This window comes from Triturus cristatus, chromosome 11 (assembly GCF_964204655.1).
Source record: "Triturus cristatus chromosome 11, aTriCri1.1, whole genome shotgun sequence".
NCBI classification, from domain to species: domain Eukaryota; kingdom Metazoa; phylum Chordata; class Amphibia; order Caudata; family Salamandridae; genus Triturus; species Triturus cristatus.
Genome location: NC_140594.1, coordinates 694719171 through 694746774, shown reverse-complemented (window position 1 = coordinate 694746774; position 27604 = coordinate 694719171). Strand labels below are relative to the sequence as shown.

The 27604-nt window shown below is 48.2% G+C and overlaps 1 protein-coding gene across 1 annotated transcript in view; it reads left to right on the top strand.

Moving 5' to 3' along the window:
- LOC146785328 (ephrin type-B receptor 1) overlaps nucleotides 1-27604 on the top strand; it is a 793299-nt gene that overhangs the window by 613930 nt on the left and 151765 nt on the right. The window contains exons 8-9 of the mRNA XM_085634314.1: nucleotides 19213-19321; nucleotides 23348-23412. Coding sequence (XP_085490440.1) covers nucleotides 19213-19321; nucleotides 23348-23412 — 174 coding nt within the window. The remainder of the gene's footprint in view (nucleotides 1-19212; nucleotides 19322-23347; nucleotides 23413-27604) is intronic.

Sequence of the window (27604 nt, the reverse complement as noted above, 5' to 3'; positions counted from 1 at the left end):
GAAATGTAGAGGTATGTTTCATCATCTTCAGTTGGTCGTGCAAGAAACGAGGGAGAATGGAGAATCCTAAATGAGCGAAATTGAGTAAAGTAATAAAAATTAACAAAAGGTTTCTAGAAATAAACAAAGAATATAAAAAGGTGAGAAAGAATTGTGTAAAGAAAACAAGGATGGCATACAGAAGCATAAAAAACATAGAACGTAGAAGGAAATCAAAACAAAAGTAGAAAGGACAGAAAAGAAAAAAAAAGATAAAAGAAAACATAAGTGAAAACAAAGAAAGAAGGAAGGAAACAAGAAGAGAAAGAAGTATTAAACGAAAAAAGAAACGAAGCAAAAAAATATGATGTGGACTGACAGTAACAAAGAATAAAATAGAACTGTGAACGAGAAATGAAGATCTCCAGTTCCTCCTAGGAGAAAATTAGGTGAGAGATAGACGGAATGAAGACAGTGAGAAGGATGGGATTAGAGACTGCAGAGGAAAAGTGGCAGATTGAGATATACGTAGGATGAAAGCAACGTAAGAGAGTGCTGTATAGGAAGCAACAGCGGAGGAAAAGAAAGAAAACTGGCGACACCTCATATTACAAGAAGGGAGTCATGGAAGGAAAGGGAGTCTTGGAGGGTTAGGGCATGTAATATGGGATGATGTTTGTGAATTGAAGAATGAATTAAATGACAGAGGATTGTTTGATCGAAAAGTGAGAGGAAACAAAGAAGATGGGAGAAGGGCAAGGTAATAAAAAAAAAACAGCAGACTGGGAAAGCAGAATAAATAAGAAGCCGAAAAGCATCTGACTTAATATGCTTGTCTCTCTATTATCAAACCTTCCCCAGCGACCGAACTAGAGAGATCCGGGCGATTAAAGGGACGCAGGCGGATTAGCCACCAGCTGCACTTGTAATCTTCCTTAAATCGTGTGTTTCTTTTCCTGCCTTCTAATTGAAATGTGTCACCTACTGATGTTTCTTTGTGGGCCGGCTGTGCTCGCGAGCACAGGTGGGGCCTGGCAGCCCACATGCCTATTTGTAGTTGCATCGTGGCAGTGGGCAGACAGCACAATTCCTTTTCCCCGATCTGCATCTCCAGGTACGCGTGCCTTTCTGCAAGGTTACCCCCGGGCAGGGCCGGCTTTAGCGCTGGTGGTGCCCTGTGCGACAATGTCTGTTGGCGCCTCCAATGATCACCTCCATCATTGATTCCCTCACTTTAACCCCTTCCCCGCTCATGACGGAACCACTCCGTCATGAGCCACGGGTGCGCTGTGCTCATGACGAAGTGGTTCCGTCATGCTGCGGCCGTTGGCGGCCGCTCCTCCCACGCGGCACTAATTCCCCGCCTGTGCGGGCGATTAGCGCAGTGGGTGGAGTCATGACGGAACCACGCCGTCATGAGCACAGCTCACCCGTGACTCATGACGGCGTGGTTCCATCATGAGCACAGCGGCGCCGTCGACCCCCCCAAACCCCCCCAGCGCTGCGGCGGAATTTGCGCCGCAGCGAAGGGGTCAACAAACAAAGACACAAGAGCACACCATGCACAAGTAACTCTAATCCCATATATTTTCAAACAACCATGTCATCATATTGCAGGAGAGTTCCAAATTAATATCCACGTAGCTGTAGGTCATTCAGAAACTTTTTATTTATTTTTTTAAATGCAGCAGCCGACGCGTGTTTCGCCCCACCTAGGGCTTCCTCAAGGCCCACTTGTATCGTAGCTCACACTCTGTTGTTTAATGATTATTCAAAGTATTAAATCCACACGGCATGTTGTCAGGAATCCAATAAACTTCAGATTTTCACCCGTTCTCATTGTATGTTTCTTTTTGGATCTAAACTGAAATCCATGAACCTCTAAAACCAGTTTTCAATAGACTTGTGAAGCCATGATACGTTCCACCGATGATCAGCTGGTGAATCCTTCCGGGACGGCGTTCACCAGCTGTATATTGGATTCCCTCACTAGCGCCATTTCACAGTGCCTCTCAAGTCTCCATAACCACTGTCTCTTAGATTCATTTAGTTTTATAGCACCACTCATACCAATGCAAGGTGTCAGAGCACTTTACATTACACACACATTGCACAGAGACAATCATATATGTGTAAATCAGTGTATAGGAAGTGTTACATCAGACAGTACTACAAGGCATAGTGTAGGAGTGACATGTCATTGATACTGGTAGGCAATATAGTTAAAGTTCTTATTCAGGAAAGGCACAAATTCAGAATTTAAAACGTAACATCATTGTTAGGGGTTCTCTTTCATAATAAGAATTGATTTCTACCCAAATGAACCCTTTTCACAAGATTAGGATAATGAAAGACTGGGCAAAAAAACATATAGCTCTAACATATATCTTGCAGTTTGCAGCAGCTCTAGGGTGATAGTTTTAGGATTTTGACTTATAAACGACAAGTAACAAAAGGAGCTTTCTTCCAGAAGCGGTAACCCACTGACCTATTTACATTATATGCACTTCGTTATCTGCATGGTAAATGTTCTTAGCAGCAGGCCTTTTAACCGTCTGTGCTACCTTAGGATGAGTCAAAACTTAAACTAGACAAACCTCCAGTCTCTTTCCAGGAAGACGATTAATCACCGGACTTCTCTTGACTTTTTAATTGATGTCTGAAAGTTGCTGGAGGGCCGGGACAAGGCAGCGGGTAGGGGGTGGGCGGAATTTGCGAAATTAACTTTCGCAAATTATCGCGAAAATGTTTAAAATTATCGCAAACAAGCAAGCAACAAGATGCGGAAGTTTTTTCCCGGCATGTTCGCGAGATTTTCTGCATGGTTGCGGGTCGCCAACTTACCCATGTGGTTGCTTGCGGGCGCGGCCATCTTGTTTTGAGTTGTTCTCGCGGTGCATGATTGCGAGAAGAAAGACGTGATCGCGCGACGCATGACGTCACTGCGGGCGCGAACTGTCGCGAGACAGTGCAAATGGCTAAAAACAATACAACATCTCATGGAGAACGTGACCGGATCAAGAAAACTTGTCGGCGAACGCAGGGATTCAGGTAAGGCGATCGCGCGCGCGTGAGAATGTATTATTTTACAGCGCGAGCAAGAAACAAATTATCGCCAAGCTGCGGAAACCGGAATTTTTGACATTTTCGCGCTATCCGCGGAACGCGAAAATGTCAAATTATCGCAATTTCCGCGAACGGAACAAAATTTTCGCCCAGGTCTAGCGGGTGCTTGCAGAATGTTAATACACATTTTCAAAAATGATGCCCCCATCCCAAGTCAACGCCCGGTGCGGTTGCACCGATCGCACCGCCCTAGAGCCGGCTCTGCACCTGGGCATGGCATTATACATGTACAGGAGGTGTTGGGTGGGTGTGTTTGTGTTTTGTACGTTTTGATGGATTGGCAAACAATGCTGAATAGACAATGAGCAAAACACTAATTGAAAAACCCTTTATAAGCAGATCCTAGGCATTTCCCTCCGATTGGCACACTTACTGTCTGATATGTGCAAGGGGAATTTTCTTCCCCAATGGACGGTCATTGTCTCCATTGAGAAAGAAGCACCTTCTCTAACTGGCATTTTATCACTCCTGCCTCTGCGGAAAGTCTGCTATCCTTGCGATTAGGGTGGAGTCATTTAGTTCTTCAAGAACAGGCGCCTCTATGGACCTGTCAGTGTCGTTCTCTTCCCTGAGGAAGGCTAGATTCAATAGGGTTGGCATCCATTGATTCAATCAGGTTGGCATCCATTGATTCAATGTCATGTAGAAGAGCCAGGCACCGTACGGCTGGTGCAGTCCTGTGCGCCGAAAAAAGGAAAACATTTTCCTTGTGACTGCAGATTATGTTGGTGGGTCTTGCTTTAGAGGGAGGACCAGTTTCCCTGTAGATTGCATAGTGTCGCCATCTACCCTTTAGAAGGGCCCGCTTCCTATTAATGGCATCAAGCCATGCTCTGAATCTGGAGCAAATATGGCTGCCTGAACATTGACTAAGAGAAAATTCCCAACTAAATCCAACCTAAGTTTGGTTCTTCCAGGCAGCTCTGTTCAGAGAAAGCACAACTCTATCTAGATGATTGGCACGGAGCCAGCATCTACCATGAGGAAGGATTTGTTTTCCTGAGGGTGGTGTGAACTCATTCTGAACTCATTTGGTTACTAACAAAAAAACTCCAGATGGGCCATTTTCCAAGCATGGCATATAGGCATCGGGGCTGAGGAAAAGCAGCAGTTTCTCTTTATTGACATCGTCCTTTCTTGTTATTTTCTTTCCTTTTGTTAGTCAAAGAGTCCCTCTCTGACATTCCAATGGTTGGCACAGCCGTAGCCTCCAAATGTCACTGTTGACCTTTTGGCAACCTCCCTGGATCAGCTTTGGGCATTTGCTGCCTTTTTAGTATCTGTTGTTAAGAAATGACGACGTGCTTGAGTTCTCATTAAGCTCGGTGCTTGCTCAACCCTATTTTTGTCTTTAGTTTCCAGGATAGTTGCGGCTGGTATTAAGTAGCGAAGGGGGCGTTGCCGTACCTACCAGCATCATGGAAAAGGGAGAGAATGAACGCCATGGAGTCGTTTTAAAAGAAGTGCTCACCGCTTGGTGCTCCCCCGCGAAACGATGTAAAAACAAGCATTGGCATAGCCAATAGGTCTCGCCTTTGGGACCTTATAAGTGTTTAGCCATGCAACAGTTGCATAACTAAACACTTATAAGGTCCCAAAAGCGAGACCTGTTGGCTATGCCAATACTTGTTTTAACTGCTGCAATCTATTGAAGCCTCACGGAGAACATCAAAGAGGCTGTGCGGTCGCGAAAGTGATCGCGGTCGCGATCAAACATCAAAGCAGCCGCGAAAGTGTAAGTAATCGTGGTAAAGCGCGACGTGCGCGCCCGCGCACATGCACTGTAGCTCTAGGCTGGCCTGGTAGCACTTTTTGGAGCCCTCACAAAATGTCTCGCCAGACCAGCGCATGCGCTGGTCTGGCGAGACCTAAAAATGTTGTGCTTGAAGTCTTTGTGCGCAAGTGCTATCTGTCCGAGGACTATTCCTTACCCTTGAGGCACAAACGAGGAGGCGGGTGACATCAGCCTTGTGGGAGTGGCCGCATAAAGCGGCAGTGCATAGATTTCAAATGGGGCGCTTAGGAAGTGGCCCAGGGTGCGGTCGGAGGATCGTCATTCACAGTAATGGGGGGGGGCAGGGCTGGCGCACAGGGCAGGGGGTGGTAACAATTGCAGCACTCCTTTCGCCTCCATGAATTAGGCAGCCTAATTGGATAAGGTGAGCTTAGGGGAGTAAGCTATGCATGAGTTTGGCAGCTCCTTTTTCCAGGACACCGTTGTTGGAAAAAGAAAGGCGCTTGCAGCCGTGGTATCAAACGAGCGCACAGCAGGTTTGTTTTTTAAGTTACTGAGAGCTGAATTGGCGCTCGGGCCTGCCATTAATTATAACAAATGTGCGGAGTCTTCCTGCTTGCCATATTCTATATGTACTTATAAATCAACCATGGCCACTCCCATGACAGAGCGCTAAACCGGCACAAAAAATTCACCCTGTGATGATGCCTAGTGTAGGTTACATGTTTAGGGCAAATAAAACATTACAGCAGCGCCCAGGGTGTTATTGCTGTCCCACCATGGTTAATGCAAAGATAGTTTGAATGCAGGCATTTGAATGTGGGCGTGTCACACATTACATGTACGACGCACCACTTTCAAAAGTCCCAGGCCGCCACTGTTCCAGGAGGCCACATATTGTTAAAGTAGTATTTTGCCCAGTGCTTTATTTGTAGCTCGTTTATTTACGTTATTTTCCTGGAAAAAGCCTTCAATGAGCTTTGCCTCACTCCTTTCCCTCAAACGTAAGAGCCTACAGGTTGGTAGTGGGCATCGGTGCACTAACTGATGGGTCACCTCTGTTCTGTAAGGAATTCTATGTCCTTTCATCGCTTCTGTTTTTCACCACATTCCTCATTCTTTTCTTCCCTTCTTTACCCTTCTCATCTTCCCTCCTTTTCGTTACTTTCCTGTCTCTTCTTTTGTTTTTTCGTTCTTTAATCTATCTTCGTCTTTGTGTTCTTAGTGTTTCCTCTCCCTACAGCCCTCATTTTATGTGCCTTATTTATTTTCTTCATCACTCCTCTATACTTTCTATTCCTTGTCCATTCCATTAATTAAATTCTCTCCACTTAGTTCATTTCTTTTCATGCCCCCTCCCTCTCTCACTATATGCATTCTTTCTCTATCCCCTCGTCAGCCAATTTCTCTTTTTAAAGTCCTTCTTTTTTTCGAATGCTCATTTAATCTTTTCATTCCTGTTTATTTTTTGCAGCTCTCTCCCCTCTCCATTTCGTTTTATTTCTCCAGCCTTGCTTCCCTTTTTCTCTGCCTGTCACACAGTTCTCTTTTCTATATTTCCATCTCTTAACCTTGTCTATTTTTTCACACCCTCATACAATTTTCGTTTAAATATGACCTTGTTTTTTTTTCTTACTCTCTCGTTTATATCCTCCCTCCTCCCCTCATGCTCCATTTTTCGGAGCCTTTAAGCCCCCCCCCCCCCCGCCCCCCCCCCTTCCACCCTTCTCCTCTCTACACCTGCTCTCCCTGAACTCACCTCTCTTTTCCCATTCTCCTGCTGCTGCCAGGCCGCCGCGCTCCTCCATCTCCTGCCCCGGGCTTTCAGTCCCCAAATAGATCATTTCTCGAGACGTAACTCCCCCATTAAACAGACTGCAACAGAACCGAATGGATATTACCCGTCAGGAAAAGAAATAGCAGCTTGTCCCATGCCCGCCAAACCACTGCAGAGAAATCTGTCACACATACAGCATTTAGATTCTTTTTATTTTCTGATTGTCAAATTGGCCGCCAGCGTTTTCTTTTATGCCCACCTTTCGGTGGAGTGGAAGTGATAAATGGCAGCACACGGTCTGACGCTGGATTGTTTGTTGTATTTCTTTTAATGCAGCTGGACATAAAAGAGAGTGGCGAGGTGAAGCCCAGCCAATGGATGTGCAGCCTAGTTTATTTGCTAGGATTAATGTCCACATTTGTCAGTGCCAACTTCCCCGCCATGCCGTTTTAAGGTCTCGCCTCCTCAAGACCTTCTGTTTCCTGTCAGTGGACTTAGAGACCACCCACTGCTTACCATTGCCACTCTCATTTGCTTACCTGTTATTGGTCAGCTGAGCTAGGCTTCCCTCTTCTTCATGTGTTTCTCCCTCCCCTGGTGCATGGACAAAATACTCATGTCCTTCCACTGCTCATATTTGTATGTACTACTTTTTAGGTTAAAGCTTACCAGACAGCACAGCTGTATGGCTTGCTAAATAATACTTGGGGACATTCAGAGAGCTGACCTAGCAAGGCATTCTGTCCTTTGGTAACCATTGGCTTAGTGGTTTGTAACTTACATTGTGTGGCTTTCTATTTGCTGGCTTTATTTGTTTTAGGGTGTCCAGCTTGAGCCTGTCCCTCGTTTTGACCACCCTTGTGTACTGTATTCTTTCATGAACTCTCTTTCTGTAAGCAGGCCTTTAAATCTTGTCCTGATCTTGTCACATTTGCTGTGCATTCAGAGACAGAGGTTAAATGTCAAGCTGTCTTCTGAGGGATCTTGGTGTTTACTTTTCTTTCTCTGACTTCAAAGTGAGAGAAATTATGTGATAATCCTGCTGAGTACCCATGTAAGAGCAGAGGGTGTAGTATGGTTTTTTTCTAGCACACAACAAGACGAAAATGAACTCTGCTCATGTTTCAGAATATATCAGAATTAGTACATATGAAGCACAGGTTTCTCATAATTCCGATGTGTGGTGGAAACAAATATTTGAATACGATCAAAACACATCAATGGACTAGGTGATAACATTAGCACACATTATCGTTTGTGTGCAGTAAATCCGTATTTCGGTGCAAATGTAATGGTCATAGCAATTGGAAAATGTGTTGCCTATAATGGCAGTGCAGTACCACACCATACATACTCCACACCACGCTACTTCCCTCCATTCTATGCCCTTCCAATCTATTCACACTGATCCATTCTAAGACAGTTCACTTCACTCTACGACATGCCACTCCAATCTATGCCCCTCCACTCTGAGACACTCTACGACATGCCACTTGACTCCATGCCACTCCAATCTACACCACTCACTCCACAACACATGCCACTCCACTCTATGCCCCTCTACGCCACACCACTGACCCCACTATAATCTACCCCACTCCACGCCAATGTACCTTACTCCACTTCACTGCAATCTACCCAAATCTACTCCACTCCAATGTACCCCACTCTACCTAATCTACCCCACTTTACTCCACTTTACCACTCTGCCCCTCCCCACTGTACTCTACCCCTCTCCACTCCAATCAACCCGACTCAATCTACCCCACCCCAATCTACCCCACTTCAATCAGCCCCACTGTATGCCAGTCTACACCACTCCACTCAACTCCAATCCACTCCCCTACAATCCAATCTACCCCACTTCAGTACAATCTACCCCATTATAATAGAGTCCACTCCACTCTTCTCCAATCTACCCCAGTCCACTCACTTTAATCCAATCAGTCCCACCTCACTCCAAACTACCCACTCCACCCCACTCTACAGCATTCCACTCACATCTACCCCACTCTGCTCCAATCTACCCAGTCTAGCCCACTCCACTCTATTCTACCCCAATGCACCCCACTCCAATGTACCCCAATCCAACCCACTGCACTCCAATTTATTCTACCACACTCCAGTCTACCCCGGTCCAATTTATCCCACTCCATTCCAATTTACCCCACTCTACTGCAATCTATCCAACTCACCTGCACTCTAACCTACCCCACTCCACTCCAACCTAACCCACTCCACCACAACCTACCCCACTCCACCACTATCTAACCCATCCCAATCTACCACAATCTATCCCACTCCAACCTACCACAATCTAAACCACTCCTCTCCAATGTACCACACTCCAATCCACCTACTTTACCCTACTCCACACTACCACACTCCACTCCAGTCTACCACACTCCTCAAACCTACCACCTTCCACTCCTGTCTATCCCACTCTACCCACCCCACTCCAATCTATAAAGACTGGCTGGTCATGTTCTAGTCTTTGTAAAAAGATGTTTTTCCACCAGCCACTCCTTGATGGCTGGCTTCAACGCTCACCCCACACCCATTTATCACAGGTGTCACCGGTCAGGTTCCAGATACCATAACACTGTGTTATTTGTGGTCTTTGTAACTCCATGGGGGCCTAGAGCCCTGACCCGGACATTGGCGACGAGCGGGAACTGTCCCTCATGTAGGCGGGCTGTAGCCCTGAAATGCTGAATTGGGGAGAAAGAGTGACCTGTGTCTGAGGCACCCCTAGTAACAGTCTGCTGCCAGAGATGCGAGGATGATGGTTCCCTATGCTGAGGCCCCTGCCCCCACAGTACTGAAGAGGGAGCCTGCTGTGGTGAGGAAGCCAGTAAGAGGTACGTGAAAACGGTGTAGCATAGCACTTTGACAGAGACGGAAGGGGATGTCCTGAGCGAATGTTTTGTGCGTCAGGCTGCCTGGCAGGCAAGTACCGGCAGGTACAGTGTCAACAATGTGACCGCGCCCCCAAGACCCTCAAAGTGTAAGAGGGTCAGCGCATGCCCATGGTCCGATATGCTGAGGAACCTGCATGTTGCCCCGCCTGCTGCTATGGCCAATACTGAAGTAGGAAGAGTAGTGCCGTATTGACATGATCCCCGTGCCCGCAGCCCTGCGCGCGTACCCCCAGAGAAGAAGGTATTAATAGGTACCGGTGGTAAACTGAGGCCCGGGGAGGTAAAAGTGCAAGATCTGTGTTGGCCAGCTAAAAGCAAGAAAAAGGGAGGCCGTGTATACCCTTGCCCTGCATCGGCCATGTGGGCGAGAAGTTCCGGGGTGTCAAGGCAGCTGTCGGGACTCTTAGTGAGAGTGGCCAGTATCCTCAGTTGCAGCGCAAGGACAGCAGCATCAGGAAAGCTGTCAGGACCAATGCTGGGAATAGCGCTGCAGCACCACCAAATTGATGTATGTAGTATCGCACACAGCGGTTTGAAAACGGGGAAACAAAGACATAGGGATGACTTGCAAAGTTGTTTCCCCCTCAACGAGGGTGTGCCCAAGAAACAGGGAGAAACGCTGCTGGAGGACTCTACATTGTGCTGCAGGACCACCTAATGGCCATAGGTAGTTACTGCACCCATTGTATAGCATATCAGAGACAGAGTAATGATTCACAGCACGGAGCAAGCTGCCTGGACCCCAGCCAAACTAGTGGCAGCACCCAGGGACATAAACTGTGAAGGGGTGACAGACTATATGTCCCCACTGCAGACAACCCCAAGTAGCGTAAGGCTGTCCTAGCCAAGAACAGGTGGTACCCCAGGTGTAGACTTCAGTGCAAGTCACTGATGTACAGTGGGAAGTTGCTAGGAAAGGAACGAGGAGAGAAGTTGTTCCAGAAGAGAGAGGACCTGGAGCAATGTGCCAGGGGAGAGCGCCAAAAAAGAAAAGAAAGGGCATGAGGTCAGAGGGGCGTTGAGTGGTGCATCTGGAGATCAGATAGTATGGGCAGGAGCCCAGGAGTGAGAGCCCTGCAATGAAGAGGACCCAAGTCGTCACAGGGTTTGATAGACCCTGAGAAGCCTTCCTGAGTAGAGGCAGAAAAGAGTGCTATGATGGTGTAGCCTCGAAGCGCAAAGAGCGAGGCCTCAAGTTAAGATGAAGAGCAGAACTGTGAAAGGTCAACGAAGAGAAGGCCTGTGAGAGGCCTAAGAAGAAGACCTGTGAGAGGTCATAAAAAGAAGGTCACGAGGAAAGGTTTGGTCAGTAGATGAGTAATAGGCTCAGTCCTAGGGGTAGGACATGGCCAGGGAGACCCACATGAAGTGCACGTCACATGGAGAGGCATGGTCAAAAGAAAAGAAGAGTAAGGCACAATGGCACCAGACCGCATCATGAAGTGGAAGAAGATGAAAGGAGAAAAGTGTGGCACATGGCCACGGGACTGGAGTGCAAAGGAAAAGAAGAAGAGAATGGTGTGTAATAGAAATCTGGCACACCGTAAATTACAGAATAAGAACTGTGAGTGTTATCGCAATCAAGTGCATCCCTAAGAACAACTAAGGAGCCCTGGACATCTAGAGTGGAGACCTGTACCTATGAAACCCTCCGAGGTCAATGAGGCATCTTTGGCACCGTGAGAGGCTGGCCGCCCAGAAATCTTTGGTTAGACCAAGTGAACCTGAAGCCTGCTGAGGAGAGCATACTGGACCATTTGTACCATCCACCTTTGGGGTTGCATGTGAGACTTGATTGTGGTCGAACTCGGACATCCTGAGTGGCCTCGGTCTTAGGGCCTAAAAGAGGATCTGAGCCATCCACACTCGCCCATGGCAATCCAGAGGCAAGGGCCTCAGGGATTGCCGGTGAGAGAGGAATCCCGACATGAGAGATGCGTCTGCAGCAGCTCCCCAGTAGGTACCAAGAAGCAAGAAGGTCCTGGTTGGATTCTGGCTACCCCAAAGACTAACCAACAGATGCCGATGCACCAGGGTCCAGATGGCAGGAGCACACCAATTTGGGAACAACTACTCTTGAGGCAGAGCGAGTGACTAGAAGGTGGACTCGTAGTGATTCCTCCATGGGCTTATAGCATGGCATCAGAGAGACACAGCGCAGTCTACACAGTCCCGTGGAAGCCCAGTGAAGAGGACTTTAGGGGACTTCCGTGAGAGGGGAATCCTGCTAAGAGAAGGGAATTCTGGTGGGAGAAAGAAGCCAGCAGTTTTTCCGCCATCAGGCAGCTGGAAGCACTGCGGCATCTGAGGAAGACTGGTTACGAGTCACCCGGAAGTCATCAGTCTTTGGAGGCTTGCTATCCTTGGAGCCAGTGTCCCTGTGAAGAACTGTCAGCAATAGAGTTCAGTATTGCTCCAAATGCACCTTCACTGCGAACATTATAAATAGACTTCCATGCAGTGAGACCAGGTTGGACAGAACTTACAGTGCCCGGGCAGACTGTAACAACATGGACTGGCGAGAAATTTGGACTTCGTTTACACTGCATTCATGCCTAGAGTAGTCTGGTTAAAATGATGGAGGCATGCCATGATGCCTGGTGCTCCCAGCTGCACCTGTCCACTTTTCCTGGCTTGCCAGCAATCTGAATGGACTCATTGGAATTTTTGTTGTTATCTCACAGTTTGGACTCATTGTTCCATTTTTAATAAAATTTGGGAGGGATGTAGTGACCGGCTGGTCCTGTTCTAGTCTTTGTAAAAGATGTGTTTCCACCAGCCACTCCTTGAGGGCTGGCCTCAATACTCATCCCATACCCATCCATCAAAGGTGTCACCAGTCAGATGATCCTGCCAATAAAAGGGACTGGGTGCACGCGCCCTGGGCCAGTTCCTGATACTATACCACTGTGTTATTTGTGGTCATTGTTACTGCATGGAAGCCCAGGGCCCTGACCCTTACACAATATCCCAACCCCTCTCCACCACAATCTACACTACACCAATATACCCCTCCCCAATCTACCCCATCCCAGTCTACCTCACTCCAATCTACCCCATATATTCCAATACAACCTACCCTATCCCACTCCAACCCACCCCATGCAGTCTACCTCATGCCACTCTACCCCACTCCAATCCACCCCACTCCACTCCAATCTACCACACTCCAAACTCTCCCTTTTCAATCTACTAGACTTCAATCTAATCCAATCTACCCCACTCCTCTGTGCCCCACTCTGTTCCAATCTACCTTACTCTAATCCCCTCAATCTACCCCCTCTGCTCCACTCTTCCCAAATCTATCTCACTCCACTCCAATCTCAACTCCAACCAATTAGCCAACTCCAATCCACCCCACTCGACTCCAATCTACCCTGCTCCACTCTGCACTAATCTACCCCACTCCAATCTACCCACTCCAATCCACCCAATCTACCACTGTCCACTCTACCCCAATCTACCTCACTCCTTTCCAATGTACCCCACTTCATTCTACCCCACTCCACTCCAATCTACTCCTCTCCAACCTACCCCACTCCACTCAATCTAACCCAACTCTACCCCACTCTACTCCAATCTCCCCACTTCAGTCTACTCCAATCCACCCACTCCAATGTATCCCAGTCCAACCCACTTCAATCCTATCTACCCCACTCCACTCCAATCTACCCTACTATACTCCACACCATTCTACCTCAGGTCCAATTTACCCCGCTCCATTCCAATTTACCTTACTCCACTCTAAACTCCACCGCAATCAATCCAATTTATCTGCACTCTAATCTACCCCTCACTCCACTCTACCCCACTCAACCACAATCTACCCCACTTCACGACAATCGCCTAATCTACCACAATCTACCACAGTCCAACCTTTCACAATCTAAACCACTGCATTCAAATGTACCACACCCCAATCAACCCCACTCCAATCCCCTACAATTTACCACATGCCACCCTACCACACTCCACTCCATTCTACCACACTCCTTAAATCTACCCCACTCCACCCAATCCACCCCACTCCACTCCACCCCACACCAATCTACCTCACCACACCCCAAACTGCTGTACTCCAATTCTTCCCCTCCCCAATCTACCCCGCCAAAGTCTACCCCACTCCAATCTACCCCTTTGTACTCCACTCCAACCTACCCCACCCTACTCCAATCGACCCCATTCCACCCTACCCCACTGCAATCTACCCCACTCCAACCCACCCCTCTCCAACCATCTCTCTTCAATTTACCACACTATAATTTACTTCACTTCAATCTCCTCCACTCCATTCCAATCTACTCTATTCTAATCCACCCAATCTACACCACTCCGCTCCACTCTTCCCCAACCTATCTCACTTCACTCTCAACACCAATCAATCTATCCAACTCCAATCCACCCCACTCCACTCCAATCTACCCCACTCTACTCTCCCTTAATCTGCCCCACTTCAGTCTACCAACTGCAATCTACCCCACTCCACTCTACCCCAATCTACCTCACTCCTTTCCCATCTACCCCCTCCACGTCACTCAAATCTACCACACGCCACTCATAACTACTCCACTCCAGTCCAATCTAACCCACTCCAATCTACCCCACCCCACTCAACCCCAAACTAACCTACTCCAATCTAACCCCCTAATTCCATTCTATCCTACTATAGGCCACCCAATCTAACCCATCCAATCTACCCCACTTCACTCCACCCCAATCTACCCTGATTCACTCCACTCTTCTCCAATCTACACCACTCCACTCCGATCTACCCTACCTCTATCTACCACACTCCAATCTACGCCACTCTAATCTACCCCAATCTGCTCCACTCTAGTCCACCCCATTCCTCCACAATTTACCCCGCTCCATCCCAATTCAATCTACCTCACTTCAATCTGCCGCAATCTATTCCACTGTACCCCACTTAAATCTACCCCAGTGTACCCCAATCCACCCCAATCTATTCTACTCCACTCTGCCCCCACTCCACTCTACACTAATCTACCCCACTTCACCCCAATCCACCCCACTCTTCTCTACCCCAATCTACACTACCCCATGCCATGCCACTAACTTTTAGCCATGCTGAACAGTAGGCACAGTGGTTTTCTACATGGATAAAACACCATGCCAGAGCCAATAGCTCTCGCATAGGCAAGACCTATTGGCTTTGTCAAAGCTCGTTTTCCTTGAGTTTGAGCACTTTACCATAGTGAGTCTTTTCCTGAAGGCTCCCTCGTGTACTTCTCCGCCCTCAGATGTTTATCTCTTTGCCCGTCTGCCCTTCCTCTGTTGTTGCTTGCCCTAAAGCCACTCCCTCCCTCCCTGCCTCTGTTGCTGTTTGCAACCCCCAATCCATTCTCCCTTGTCTGTTGTTGCTTGCAACTAGAAATGCCCTCCCTCCATTGTACCTTGCAACCCCCACCCACCCTCCCTCTCTTCAGTTGATGCTAGCTACCTCCACCCTCCGTTTGTTGTATCTTGCCCGACCCATCCTTCCTCCATTATTCCTTGCAACACCTACCCACCCACCCCTCCATTATTTATTGTTACCACTTACCCTGCCTCTGTTGTTTCTTGTCCCCCAACCACGGCCATAACATAAAAAACTCTACCACGCAGACACAACTGAACACATCATAGTGCTTGTTTTCCCCACCAGTCCGCCGTGTTGCAAGCGCCCCACACTTCGTCCTATCATTGCTGCTTTCGCCTGCTATTGCAATAAAAGAGCTGTGACGCAGACACGGCAGACTGTCAATGGGATTATTTCCCGACCTGACCTCTGTATTGCCTCCTGCCTCCTCCATCGTTCCTTTGTTGTGTGACCTCCTTCCATATCAAAAGAAAAGTGCTATAACGCACACTGTTTGCCACATTGTAGCCCTTTTTAGGTCTCGCCTGACCCAGCGCATGCGCTGGTCTGGCGAGACTTATTGAGAGGGCTCCAAAAAGTGCTACCAGGCCAGCCTAGAGCTACAGTGCATGTGCGAGGGCTCGCGCGCCGCGCTTTACCGCGATTACTTTCGCGGCCGCACAGCCGCTTTGATGTTTGATCGCGATTGCGATCACTTTCACTTTCGCGGCCGCACGGCCGCTTTGCATAGCCAATAGGTCTCGCTTTTGGGACCTTATAAGTATTTAGTTATGCAACTGTTGCATGGCTAAACACTTATAAGGTCCCAAAGGCGAGACCTATTGGCTATGCCAATGCTTGTTATGATATTTTAGCCATCCTGCTCAGCTACCGTGCTGCTGTACAACATGGCTAAAACATTCAGAAAGAGTAGGCGAGACATACTGGCTTCTCTAATGCTTGTCTCCTGCTGATTCCTCTGTTTGGCTGACCTGTTACCCCTGATCTAAGGCACACCCAGGACACTGACTCCAGTGCTTCCCCAGCAGAGACATATTTTCCCGCCGGGACCAGGAGGAACCAAAAAGTCTGAGTCAAATTTTCATAGATGCAGGATTGTGTTACTCGTCTCCATCCGTACCTAAAGGCTACTGTTTGGTGGGCATGGTTTAGAGACATCGGGGGGCAGTGCACTTGGGCAAAGATCTACAATCCACCTCTGCGTAAAGACTGATTGGCACGCGTAACACGGACCCTGTTTTCATTCACCTTATGTGCGTGTGGGTAAAGTGTGTTCATGTACAAATGTCCCCATTAAAGTAGGGCTGCTAGCAGTCCGTGGTAGATGTCTGGCATGGTCGTCCACATCCCACATCCCTGGAGTCAAAGCCGTCTTCCCAACTCTCCCTTGGATGTGCAGACAGAAGAGACTGAGACTGGCATTCTAAAAGGCAGCAAATCCATGTTAGTGCGTCTGGTCCATAAACTAGAATTCACCTCTATCCTCCATTGAATCAAGTTATTTGCACTCGATATGGGGTGATACTGAGTGCAAAACATCTCTCTCCCTGAAAGGCTATGGTTCCATAAAAGATGACACCCCACATTGAGCTCTTGCCCAAGTGCTCTCAGCTAATAATATGAACCCTCAGTTCTCCTGAGATCCTTTACTAAGAGATGCAGGGAAGATGTCCAGAAACGACAAAATGTTGGCCCCAGAGCTCTGAACCTCACTTATGAGAGTGCTCCCCTAAAGTGAAGGTTCTCTCAAGCACTCTGTTACTATCCTCAACAATCTCACGGTTAAGTTGGTGAGCATGGACTGCCACATTAACTTACACCAGATAGCTGCACAAACTGTCACCAGCAACACTGGAGCCCTCCCCCCCTTGACCCTGCTGTGCATTACAGATGTTTACCATTTGCCCAGCTCCTGATATCGGAATCCAGATCATCTAGACTGGGGAGTACAGTCTGGCCACTTCTTTCACCTATCTGGGAAAACAAATATAATTCTTTGTGATCAAAACTGTTTCTAATCCTTTTAACCCTCCAATTAACCAAGGTTGTGTGGTCCCTATAAACAATTGACTACTCCACTGGAGCTACATTGATCCCTCGGACTAGGAAGCTCATGAACCCAATAGAGAAACCTCCAGTCCACGTGTCGAACGACACACATGGAGTTTTGCGACTTTCTTCGGATAGATGTAACGATATCACAATTTTTAGATTTAGAATCAAGTTGGTCAAACTTGATTATACCTTAAGGCCCTTTTAGACGTGACCAATAGAAACAGAGATTTTTGCATTTGGTACTCGGCAGTGACCCCTTTCTCCAAACATGAGGTCTCAGGATACACTGGTACGCCAGGACACTAATACTGCGAATGCAAACTGTAGGAAGACAAAACATTAGATTTGTATTTCACTGTAATGTAATTTTTTCTACTTTGACTTAAGGCAAGAAATAAACACTATCACAGCAATCTGGAATGAAATACTCTTAGGTATTCTCTTCAAGGCATAAAAAAATCATATTCCTGTCAGTAAGGATTTGAAAGCTCAATTTTTCAAGAGAGTGTTGTTCCTTTATCTGACGAAGGATGGCTTCCCTCTCTGCCATCAATGAATTTCATGTTTCTGCCTCAGCAGATCCATAAACTTGCATCTGATATCTTCACCCACTGTTGGCACCGGCCCTAAAGCATGTGTTGCTACAGACCTGTTTTCTAGAGTACCCCACGTCACTCCAACTGGGCTCTTTACGCCCACAGTTACGAGAAGATATGTCCGCCACCTCCCACCCAAAAATAGGATACCAGATCATAGAGAAGTCGCAACGCTTCAACATTTAACTTTTTGAGTATACCAGATCTATTATACGTAGGGGAAATGTGTTGAAATCGCAGAGAAAATATATTTATATCTAGTTTGGTACATTGAAGCGAGCATTGGAATATCTTGGTCGCCCGGTCATTGATGGTGGATGAGTAGATTTTCATTCACAAGAAAAGGTAGTGGGGACCAAATGGGATTGATATGTAGATGATTTTACCAAATGTATGACACAGGACAAACAAAGGTCCAGAAAAACTAACATTCGCAGAGCAGCACGGCGTGAAAGTCAGCAATGCTGCTTTGTATAAATGGGGGGAAAATGCGTGTGACAACGTGATGCATGTCGAGGATGTTTTTAGCCACAAGAGCACAACAACCTATGGGTAAGCCATGTAAAATGTGTAATTTCGTGGCAATTACTCATTTAATGTGTAGAGATATCACACAATATTTCGCTATTCTCTTGCTTGCATCTGGTTTCTTTAGGCATTTGGACTTCATGAAAAGGAAGGTCATACTATTGGAGTAGATTTAGCTTTGCATGAAAACCTGTGCTTTTTGGGGTGTTTGAGCTGATCATGCCCAGTTACACCGTCTTTACGTAGATTACATGTGACCCGGTGCTTTACTACATGTGTTCTGGCGCTTGACACCGCAAAGTGATGTTTGTATGGTATTAGTGTGCATTTTTTGTGTTTAATTGTGTCTGTGCACATAAATTATTTGGTGCTGCTGTTTGCACCAGTTTGCACCACAAAGAAGACCTAGGTGGATTTCGCGGAGCTCTGCGAAGTGACAAAAAACTCTGCCGCGCTCCGCGGAGTTACGCAAGCGGCGGAGTGAGGTAAGTCGTGCTGCTCACACTGATTTTTAGCACTGGGAGTTTGTCCCCCGCTGTAAAATCAGCGCGAACTGCACTGTGAGCTGCGCAAGAGTGCGCAGCTTATTTCTGCACAAGCAACAGCTTTCTCAACGCGAGCGGAAGGTTACTCGACACGAGCAAGAGTGACCTGCCACAGCTGCCCACGTTGAGAAATCTCACTGGGAGTTGGTCTAGCATTGAATTGTCTATGCGCGTGCTTGTCAACTTAATGTTGGTGAGCCACAAAAGAGGAAAAACTGCACTGCTACGCTGAGTTTTTTGTAACGCTGTGCTCTACACAGATTGCAGAGCGGGAAAAACTCCACGAGTGGAGTGGAATTTTATACCCAGGCCTACCGCAAAGTGCCTATATGCCTTGCACAAGTGACATCTGAAACATAAAGTAAATGTGGGCAAGAAATTTTAATGACAAAAAGAATAAAACGAGCGGTACCATTCCTTCTGTGACATCATGCGATCTCTGAATCTGACGCACATAATTCAAAAAAAGAAATACATATTATGTACATCCTCAGAATGAAACCCAAACTCTGTATTCCTTGTTTACTCTCTGTGCTTTTACCTTTTGTCGCCTCCCTCTTTATCTTTCAGAGGACTACAAATCAGAGCTGAGGGAGCAGTTGCCCCTCATCGCAGGATCAGCAGCTGCTGGCGTGGTCTTCATCGTCTCACTGGTAGCGATCTACATCGTCTGCAGCAGGTAGGTACCAGCCCGGTAAATTATATAATGCAAAATCAAACGACCAGCACAGGACAGTCCAGTTTCATGCATCCATCCTTTTGTGTGATGTCAATACCGCAACCAGTGGTATTCTCCTACCCCCTCTGTGGAAGATCTTGTTCTTTTGAAGGCTTAGATGATGTTCCTAAGGTCAAACTGGTTGACATTGCCTACAGGTTATGATAAGGCCTGGACAAAACATTTTGCAGAACTGTGAAACACTCAGGATTTGCCTGTGAGGGAGTTTTATACAATTTAACAGATTGACCACAGGTTTAGAGAAACTGTTTAGACTCGCAAAATTCTGTGGAATTTCACATTTTGGGTCCATAGCCTGAACATTTTTAGGTCTCGCCTGACCCAGCGCATGCGCTGAACTGGCGAGACTTTTTGAGAGGGCTCCAAAAAGTGCTACCAGGCCAGCCTAGAGCCACATTGCATGTGCGCGGGCGCGCGCGCGCCGCGATTTTCCGCGATTACTTTCACTTTCGCGGCAGCACGGCCGCTTTGATGTTTGATCGCGTTCGCGATCACTTTCACGGCCGCTTGGCATAGCTAATAGGTCTCGCTTTTGGGACCTTATAAGTATTTAGTTATGCAACTGTTGCATGGCTAAACACTTATAAGGTCCAAAAAGGCGAGACCTATTGGCTATGCCAATGCTTGTTGTATTTGGTGGTAGCTCACAAACCACCATGAAATAGGAAAATATTCCCAAAATGTCATGTTTAAGGGCTTTTATTGATGCCTTTTTCATAATAGCGAAATTCCTTGAAACTGTTTCGCGACCACATTCCTGAAACAAAACAAAATTGCTCAGGCCTAATTATTATTGAAATCTATGCTGCTCTATTGGATTGGACTCTTATTTGCTGAAAAAAAATGTTATCACAAGCTACTGATCCTTGTGTTTTACACAAGTTACTGAAGTGGCAACATTTTGATGACACGCAATAAACAAAAGTGATGGATGGAATGCTTGAATTGATCTCAGCCAGCGGGCCATCATTTTTCGGCCTGTTTGTGTCATTGCACATGGGGTCCAACCATATGCAAAGAGTAACATCTCCTCAAGCTCACAGGACAGCCACCCATCTATATTTTTCTAGTCGTGATTTTTTTCACTATTGTCATCTGCCTACTTTGGAAACTGACATAATATAGCAGATCCCTTGTAGCCAGCCTCCTTGGCTGTATGAGGTAGCATGTGAAAACATAGGGTGCAAAAGCATGTTTGCATAAACATAGCATCCAAAGCATAGGCTATCAAAAATTCAACCTTAAATAAACAAATCTAAAAGAAATTTGACTTACACCGAATCACACGTTCAGACACTAATCCACAGAAATGCTAGGACTAGTATTAATGTATGTGTGCATTAAATTAAGCTGGGTTTTCGATTAAATACTGATGGCAATTTTTCTAATGAGATAGTTATGATAGTTCGTATTATTGGAAGTCTTTTTATTTTCTATATTTTTGTACTTTCTTTATACAGCACCACTTCAGTTGATATTAGCTCACTTCACGTGCAACATTAACTGCTTGTAGCTATTAAGCTTACAACTATTGTTATATACTGTGGACTTTGTTTTTAGAAAAGATCTAATTTCAGTCTGTATTTTTCACATCACAAAACGAGAGAACCATAGTGGATCCATCATTAGGAGATGCTTAAACAGAAGCAAAGTAGCTTGACCACTATAATTCCCACCATCTTTGTTGAAAATGACCCCAGCTATGAGCGGCGTGGTGGTCCCACTTCCACAGTTCACCAATGCGGGAACACTGAGCCTGTTTTACCGGGTGCAATTCTGCACCCAATAAAATCACTTTGTATTCTTGAGTAGGAGCTACAGGTGAAGGTACAGAACAACCCCAACTCTTTACCATGTTAAGAATGGAATCCCCCCACCCTCTCAATGACAGTAGAGACTGACACCTGCTACCCACCATGACTCCCACACTTCCATTTAGCACAGGCTCCGATAAGGTGATAAGTAGAAACAAACAATCAACAGAACCTAGGATGTCGACAGTGCAGGAAATGAGGGGGATTCCACCAGATCCCGGTTAGGGAAGGTATTTCTGAGCGGGATCTGGGATCCAACATCGGACACAATTCAGCAGCGCCTGTATGTTATCTGCCCAGAGCAAAGTCCTGATTTTAAGAGCTATCAGCCATGCTCTTGGTTAAGAATCACTTTTGTGGGGTGCTTTCTGCAGCTCATCATCTAGATGCCAATACAAAGGAAGAAAACAAAAGCCCCAAACCTGTTATGGCTTCACAGGCACTTAAGAGACAGTATGATTTGGAGGCAGGTTTTTGACTTTGTTCACCACCCTTGCCCGCTCCCAATGTACGAGATGTGCATCGACTGAAAGAAAGCTAGATGTGTCTGTATGTATGCGTAACTACACAAGTAACAAATTAAATGTTTTATGTTTTATTAGATTATTTTACAGCGCTACTCATCAAGTGTGTAAATTAATGTACAGGAAATGATATACAAGACAATAACGGTTTTGAGGTGTAGCAGTCACATACCGTCCATTCTTGTAGAGATTGCGTGTTAGGAGTGCATGGTGAAAGAAACACAAATTCAGCATTTAAACTTAGTGCAGTCAGTAGAGTTGTCTATACTAACAAGTCTTTATTACTACTCAAAGAAACCTTTCCTTGTAAACTTAAAATAGCAACAGATTGAGAAAAAAAAGCCTGCAAATTGAAATCCATGACTTGTAGTTTGCATGCTGCGCCTTGATGCTGATTCACAGTTTATTGCGCTATAATTAAAGATTTTCAATTTATGAACTTGAAGTAACAAAAGGATCTCTGTGTCAAAAGCAGTAACCCACATTAACCTATGCATAAACAATACAAATCTGTAAACAGCATGTTGTATTATGTGCTTTTCAGCAGGCACATTAACCTTCTTTGCTATTTTATGAGTAAAAACTGGACAAGTAACACAACTGTTCCGGAACTGCATTCAGCCTCAGAGTTACTTTTATCCTGTGAAAATTGGTGGGCACACTAAGATGTCTGCAGCAGGTGTGTTAACCCTGTAAAATATTTCAAAATTCTTCTCCTTTGTGACCAATTAAACCAAAAAGGATTTACTGTCCCACTTGTCCTTCTTGCCTTCTTTGCAGTAGATTTTTTAAAAATGTATACATTGACTGTTAGAGTCTAGATTTCATGATTCCACACCTCATAACATCAGCCCCATTCCTCTGTCACATGTTGACCCCCAATTTATGGGTTCCCGGAGTAAATTGTATCCAATACAAGCAGTAGGAGTCCATGCAGAATAGGACCTGGTACTCCCAGGTCCAAATGGATATTCCCCATCACGAGAGGAGGAATTACTGTCCAGATTTATTAATTCTAGCCCACTATACACTGTACAAAGGGGATGATCGCCCCCATTGTGTCTATAGGTGGGGAGAAAGGAACTGGTAATCTATTGCTTCTTCTGTTGTGTCTTCACTCTCCAAGAACGTTTACTACATTGGTAATTTGTCAAAAAATAAGTCGCAGGGCTCTCGTCCGGAGGCAGCTTGCACCAGCAGCGCCACTTAAAACAGAACCAACTACTAACCATGAAAGTGGGGAGAGGATGTGATGTAATGGCCAGAGCTGCCGACTTCGAAGCTGTGGAACCAGGTTAGATTCTCGTCATCGGCTCAACATCCAGCGATTCTGGGCAAATCACTTAATCTCCCCATAAATGAATGTGTCCTTAACTGGTGCTCATGAAAAGCGCTGGTGTTGATAATTAAAGGCCGGTGCTGAGCACCGGAATCTACCGGCTCAAATTAAGCATGGGTTTACTGCACTGCGTTAGTCCCAGATTAGGCACTGCTGGATCGGAAAACTGTCTGTTCCTAAATTCAACAACATTTTTATATATGAATACTTCATTAAAAGTGTTGAGTGAAAGAATGTGTTACATGTTTCCTGCCCATCTGTGACCACATCTTGTCTTTTCTCCTTTCAGAAAGCGAACCTATAGCAAGGAGGCGGTGTACAGCGACAAACTACAGCACTACAGCACTGGGCGAGGTAAAGATGCAAACCGCTTCTCTTCATCTGTCATGCCACGTCGGTGCCAGGCTTGCCACCTTTGGAGCCATTCAGACTCATGTGCTAAAACGGGTGCAAAGAGTTTACATCTCTTTTGGCACTTTCGTTCATAATTACGGGAGTGCAAATTGCACTCGTTCAGGTTTCTTGACAAAGTAGTTACAACTGGCTTGTGCCTGGGTAAAATCTGTGCAAGGGGTAACAGCACATTTAACAGGTTTGAAAGGGCCCATGTTATACCCCATTATTTATCAGGGATAATATTATGTGCGCTGAGGTTTTTTTTTTTTTAAACTTTCATTACCTTATTTGCAGTGGAGGCTGCTGCATAACGGAAGTGGGGGAGGGGTGGTAAATTGAGGGTAAAAATAATATATATTTTTTAAAAAGTACCTCTCGCTGCCCCGACAGCTGCCTTGCTGCTTCACTCCCGGCAGTCTCTGGGAAGGCACAGGCTCCCCACCCAATCCAGATGCTGCTTTCATGCTGTGAGGGCAAAAACCAGGCTTGGTCTGGGTGGCCTGGTCTGCTGCTCACACACTGCCTGGGAGCCTGTGTCTTTTCTCCAACCCGGCTTAGAACACAGCTGGGTCAGAGAAATAGAAGTGCGCATGTCTGTTTGGGCAGCTTAAGACGGCCGGCTAAACTTAGATGCACACTTCTAAGTGTCCATCACTCCTGACTATCATGGTATGGCCTGCTCCGCATGCATGCACCAGCAGCCAGACCCCATCACAGAAAAATAAAATGATATTATTGCTTTAATATCATTTTATTTTTGTGTGACTGACTTTGACCAGTGGCGTGACGCTCCTCCACCATTATGGAGGAGCCGCCTAAACTAGCCAGCTAGTGCGCGCCTAAAGCCCCATCCTCCTCCAACTAGATGGTACTCCAGCACTGAGACCGGACTAGCGGTGTGCCATTGCAGCACCAGTGCGATGTCTGATTGAGAGGCCTGAGACCGGACACAGGGTGTGCCACTGCAGCACCAGTGCGATGTCTGAGTGAGAGGCCCGAGACCAGACACAGGGTGTGCCACTGCAGCACCAGTGCGATGTCTGAGTGAGAGGCCTGAGACCGGACACAGGGTGTGCCTCTGCAGCACCAGTGCGATGTCTGAGTGAGAGGCCCGAGACCGGACACAGGGTGTGCCACTGCAGCACCAGTGCGATGTCTGAGTGAGAGGCCTGAGACCGGACACAGGGTGTGCCTCTGCAGCACCAGTGCGATGTCTGAGTGAGAGGCCTGAGACCGGACACAGGGTGTGCCTCTGCAGCACCAGTGCGATGTCTGAGTGAGAGGCCAGAGACCGGACACAGGGTGTGCCACTGCAGCACCAGTGCGATGTCTGAGTGAGAGGCCTGAGACCCGACCCGCGGTGTGCCACTGCAGCACCAGTGCGATATCTGAGTGAGAGGCCTGAGACCGGACACATAGTGTGTCACTGCAGCACCAGTGCGATGTCTGAGTGAGAGGCCCGAGACCGGACACAGGGTGTGCCACTGCAGCACCAGTGCGATGTCTGAGTGAGAGGCCTGAGACCGGACACAGGGGGTGCCTCTGCAGCACCAGTGCGATGTCTGAGTGAGAGGCCCGAGACCGGACACAGGGTGTGCCACTGCAGCACCAGTGAGATGTCTGAGTGAGAGGCCTGAGACTGGACACAGGGTGTGCCTCTGCAGCACCAGTGAGATGTCTGAGTGGGAGACCAGAGACTGGACACAGGGTGTGCCACTGCAGCACCAGTGCGATGTCTGAGTGGGAGACCTGAGACCGGACACAGGGTGTGCCACTGCAGCACCAGTGCGATGTCGGAGTGAAAGGCCCGAGGTCGGACCCGCGGTGTGCCACTGCAGCATCAGTGCGATGTCTGAGTGAGAGGCCTGAGACCGGACATAGGGTGTGCCTCCTCAGCACCAGTGAGATGTCTGAGTGAGAGACCTGAGACCGGACACAGGGTGTGCCACTGCAGCACCAGTGCGATGTCGGAGTGAAAGGCCCGAGGCCGGACCCGCGGTGTGCCACTGCAGCACCAGTGCGATGTCTGAGTGAGAGGCCTGAGACCAGACCCGCGGTGTGCCACTGCAGCACCAGTGCGATGTCTGAGTGAGAGGCCTGAGACCAGACCCGCGGTGTGCCATTGCAGCACCAGTGCGATGTCTGAGTGAGAGGCCCGAGACCGGACACAGGGTGTGCCACTGCAGCACCAGTGCGATGTCTGAGTGAGAGGCCTGAGACCGGACACAGGGTGTGCCTCTGCAGCACCAGTGCGATGTCTGAGTGAGAGGCCCGAGACCGGACACAGGGTGTTCCACTGCAGCACCAGTGCGATGTCTGAGTGAGAGGCCTGAGACCCGACCCGCGGTGTGCCACTGCAGCACCAGTGCGATGTCTGAGTGAGAGGCCTGAGACCGGACACATAGTGTGTCACTGCAGCACCAGTGCGATGTCTGAGTGAGAGGCCCGAGACCGGACACAGGGTGTGCCACTGCAGCACCAGTGCGATGTCTGAGTGAGAGGCCTGAGACCGGACACAGGGGGTGCCTCTGCAGCACCAGTGCGATGTCTGAGTGAGAGGCCCGAGACCGGACACAGGGTGTGCCACTGCAGCACCAGTGAGATGTCTGAGTGAGAGGCCTGAGACCGGACACAGGGTGTGCCTCTGCAGCACCAGTGAGATGTCTGAGTGGGAGACCAGAGACTGGACACAGGGTGTGCCACTGCAGCACCAGTGCGATGTCTGAGTGGGAGACCTGAGACCGGACACAGGGTGTGCCACTGCAGCACCAGTGCGATGTCGGAGTGAAAGGCCCGAGGTCGGACCCGCGGTGTGCCACTGCAGCATCAGTGCGATGTCTGAGTGAGAGGCCTGAGACCGGACATAGGGTGTGCCTCCTCAGCACCAGTGAGATGTCTGAGTGAGAGACCTGAGACCGGACACAGGGTGTGCCACTGCAGCACCAGTGCGATGTCGGAGTGAAAGGCCCGAGGCCGGACCCGCGGTGTGCCACTGCAGCACCAGTGCGATGTCTGAGTGAGAGGCCTGAGACCAGACCCGCGGTGTGCCACTGCAGCACCAGTGCGATGTCTGAGTGAGAGGCCTGAGACCAGACCCGCGGTGTGCCATTGCAGCACCAGTGCGATGTCTGAGTGAGAGGCCCGAGACCGGACACAGGGTGTGCCACTGCAGCACCAGTGCGATGTCTGAGTGAGAGGCCTGAGACCGGACACAGGGTGTGCCTCTGCAGCACCAGTGCGATGTCTGAGTGAGAGGCCCGAGACCGGACACAGGGTGTTCCACTGCAGCACCAGTGCGATGTCTGAGTGAGAGGCCTGAGACCCGACCCGCGGTGTGCCACTGCAGCACCAGTGCGATGTCTGAGTGAGAGGCCTGAGACCGGACACACGGTGTGCCACTGCAGCACCAGTGCGATGTCTGAGTGAGAGGCCCGAGACCGGACACAGGGTGTGCCACTGCAGCACCAGTGCGATGTCTGAGTGAGAGGCCTGAGACCGGACACAGGGTGTGCCTCTGCAGCACCAGTACGATGTCTGAGTGAGAGGCCCGAGACCGGACACAGGGTGTGCCGCTGCAGCACCAGTGAGATGTCTGAGTGAGAGGCCTGAGACCGGACACAGGGTGTGCCTCTGCAGCACCAGTGAGATGTCTGAGTGGGAGACCTGAGACCGGACACAGGGTGTGCCACTGCAGCACCAGTGCGATGTCTGAGTGGGAGACCTGAGACCGGACACAGGGTGTGCCACTGCAGCACCAGTGCGATGTCGGAGTGAAAGGCCCGAGGTCGGACCCGCGGTGTGCCACTGCAGCACCAGTGCGATGTCTGAGTGAGAGGCCTGAGCCCGGACATAGGGTGTGCCTCTGCAGCACCAGTGAGATGTCTGAGTGAGAGACCTGAGACCGGACACAGGGTGTGCCACTGCAGCACCAGTGCGATGTCGGAGTGAAAGGCCCGAGGCCGGACCCGCGGTGTGCCACTGCAGCACCAGTGCGATGTCTGAGTGAGAGGCCTGAGACCGGACACAGGGCGTGCCACTGCAGCACCAGTGTGATGTCTGAGTGGAAGGCCTGAGACCAGACCCACGGTGTGCCACTGCAGCACCAGTGCGATGTTTGAGTGAGAGGCCTGAGACCGGACACAGGGTGTGC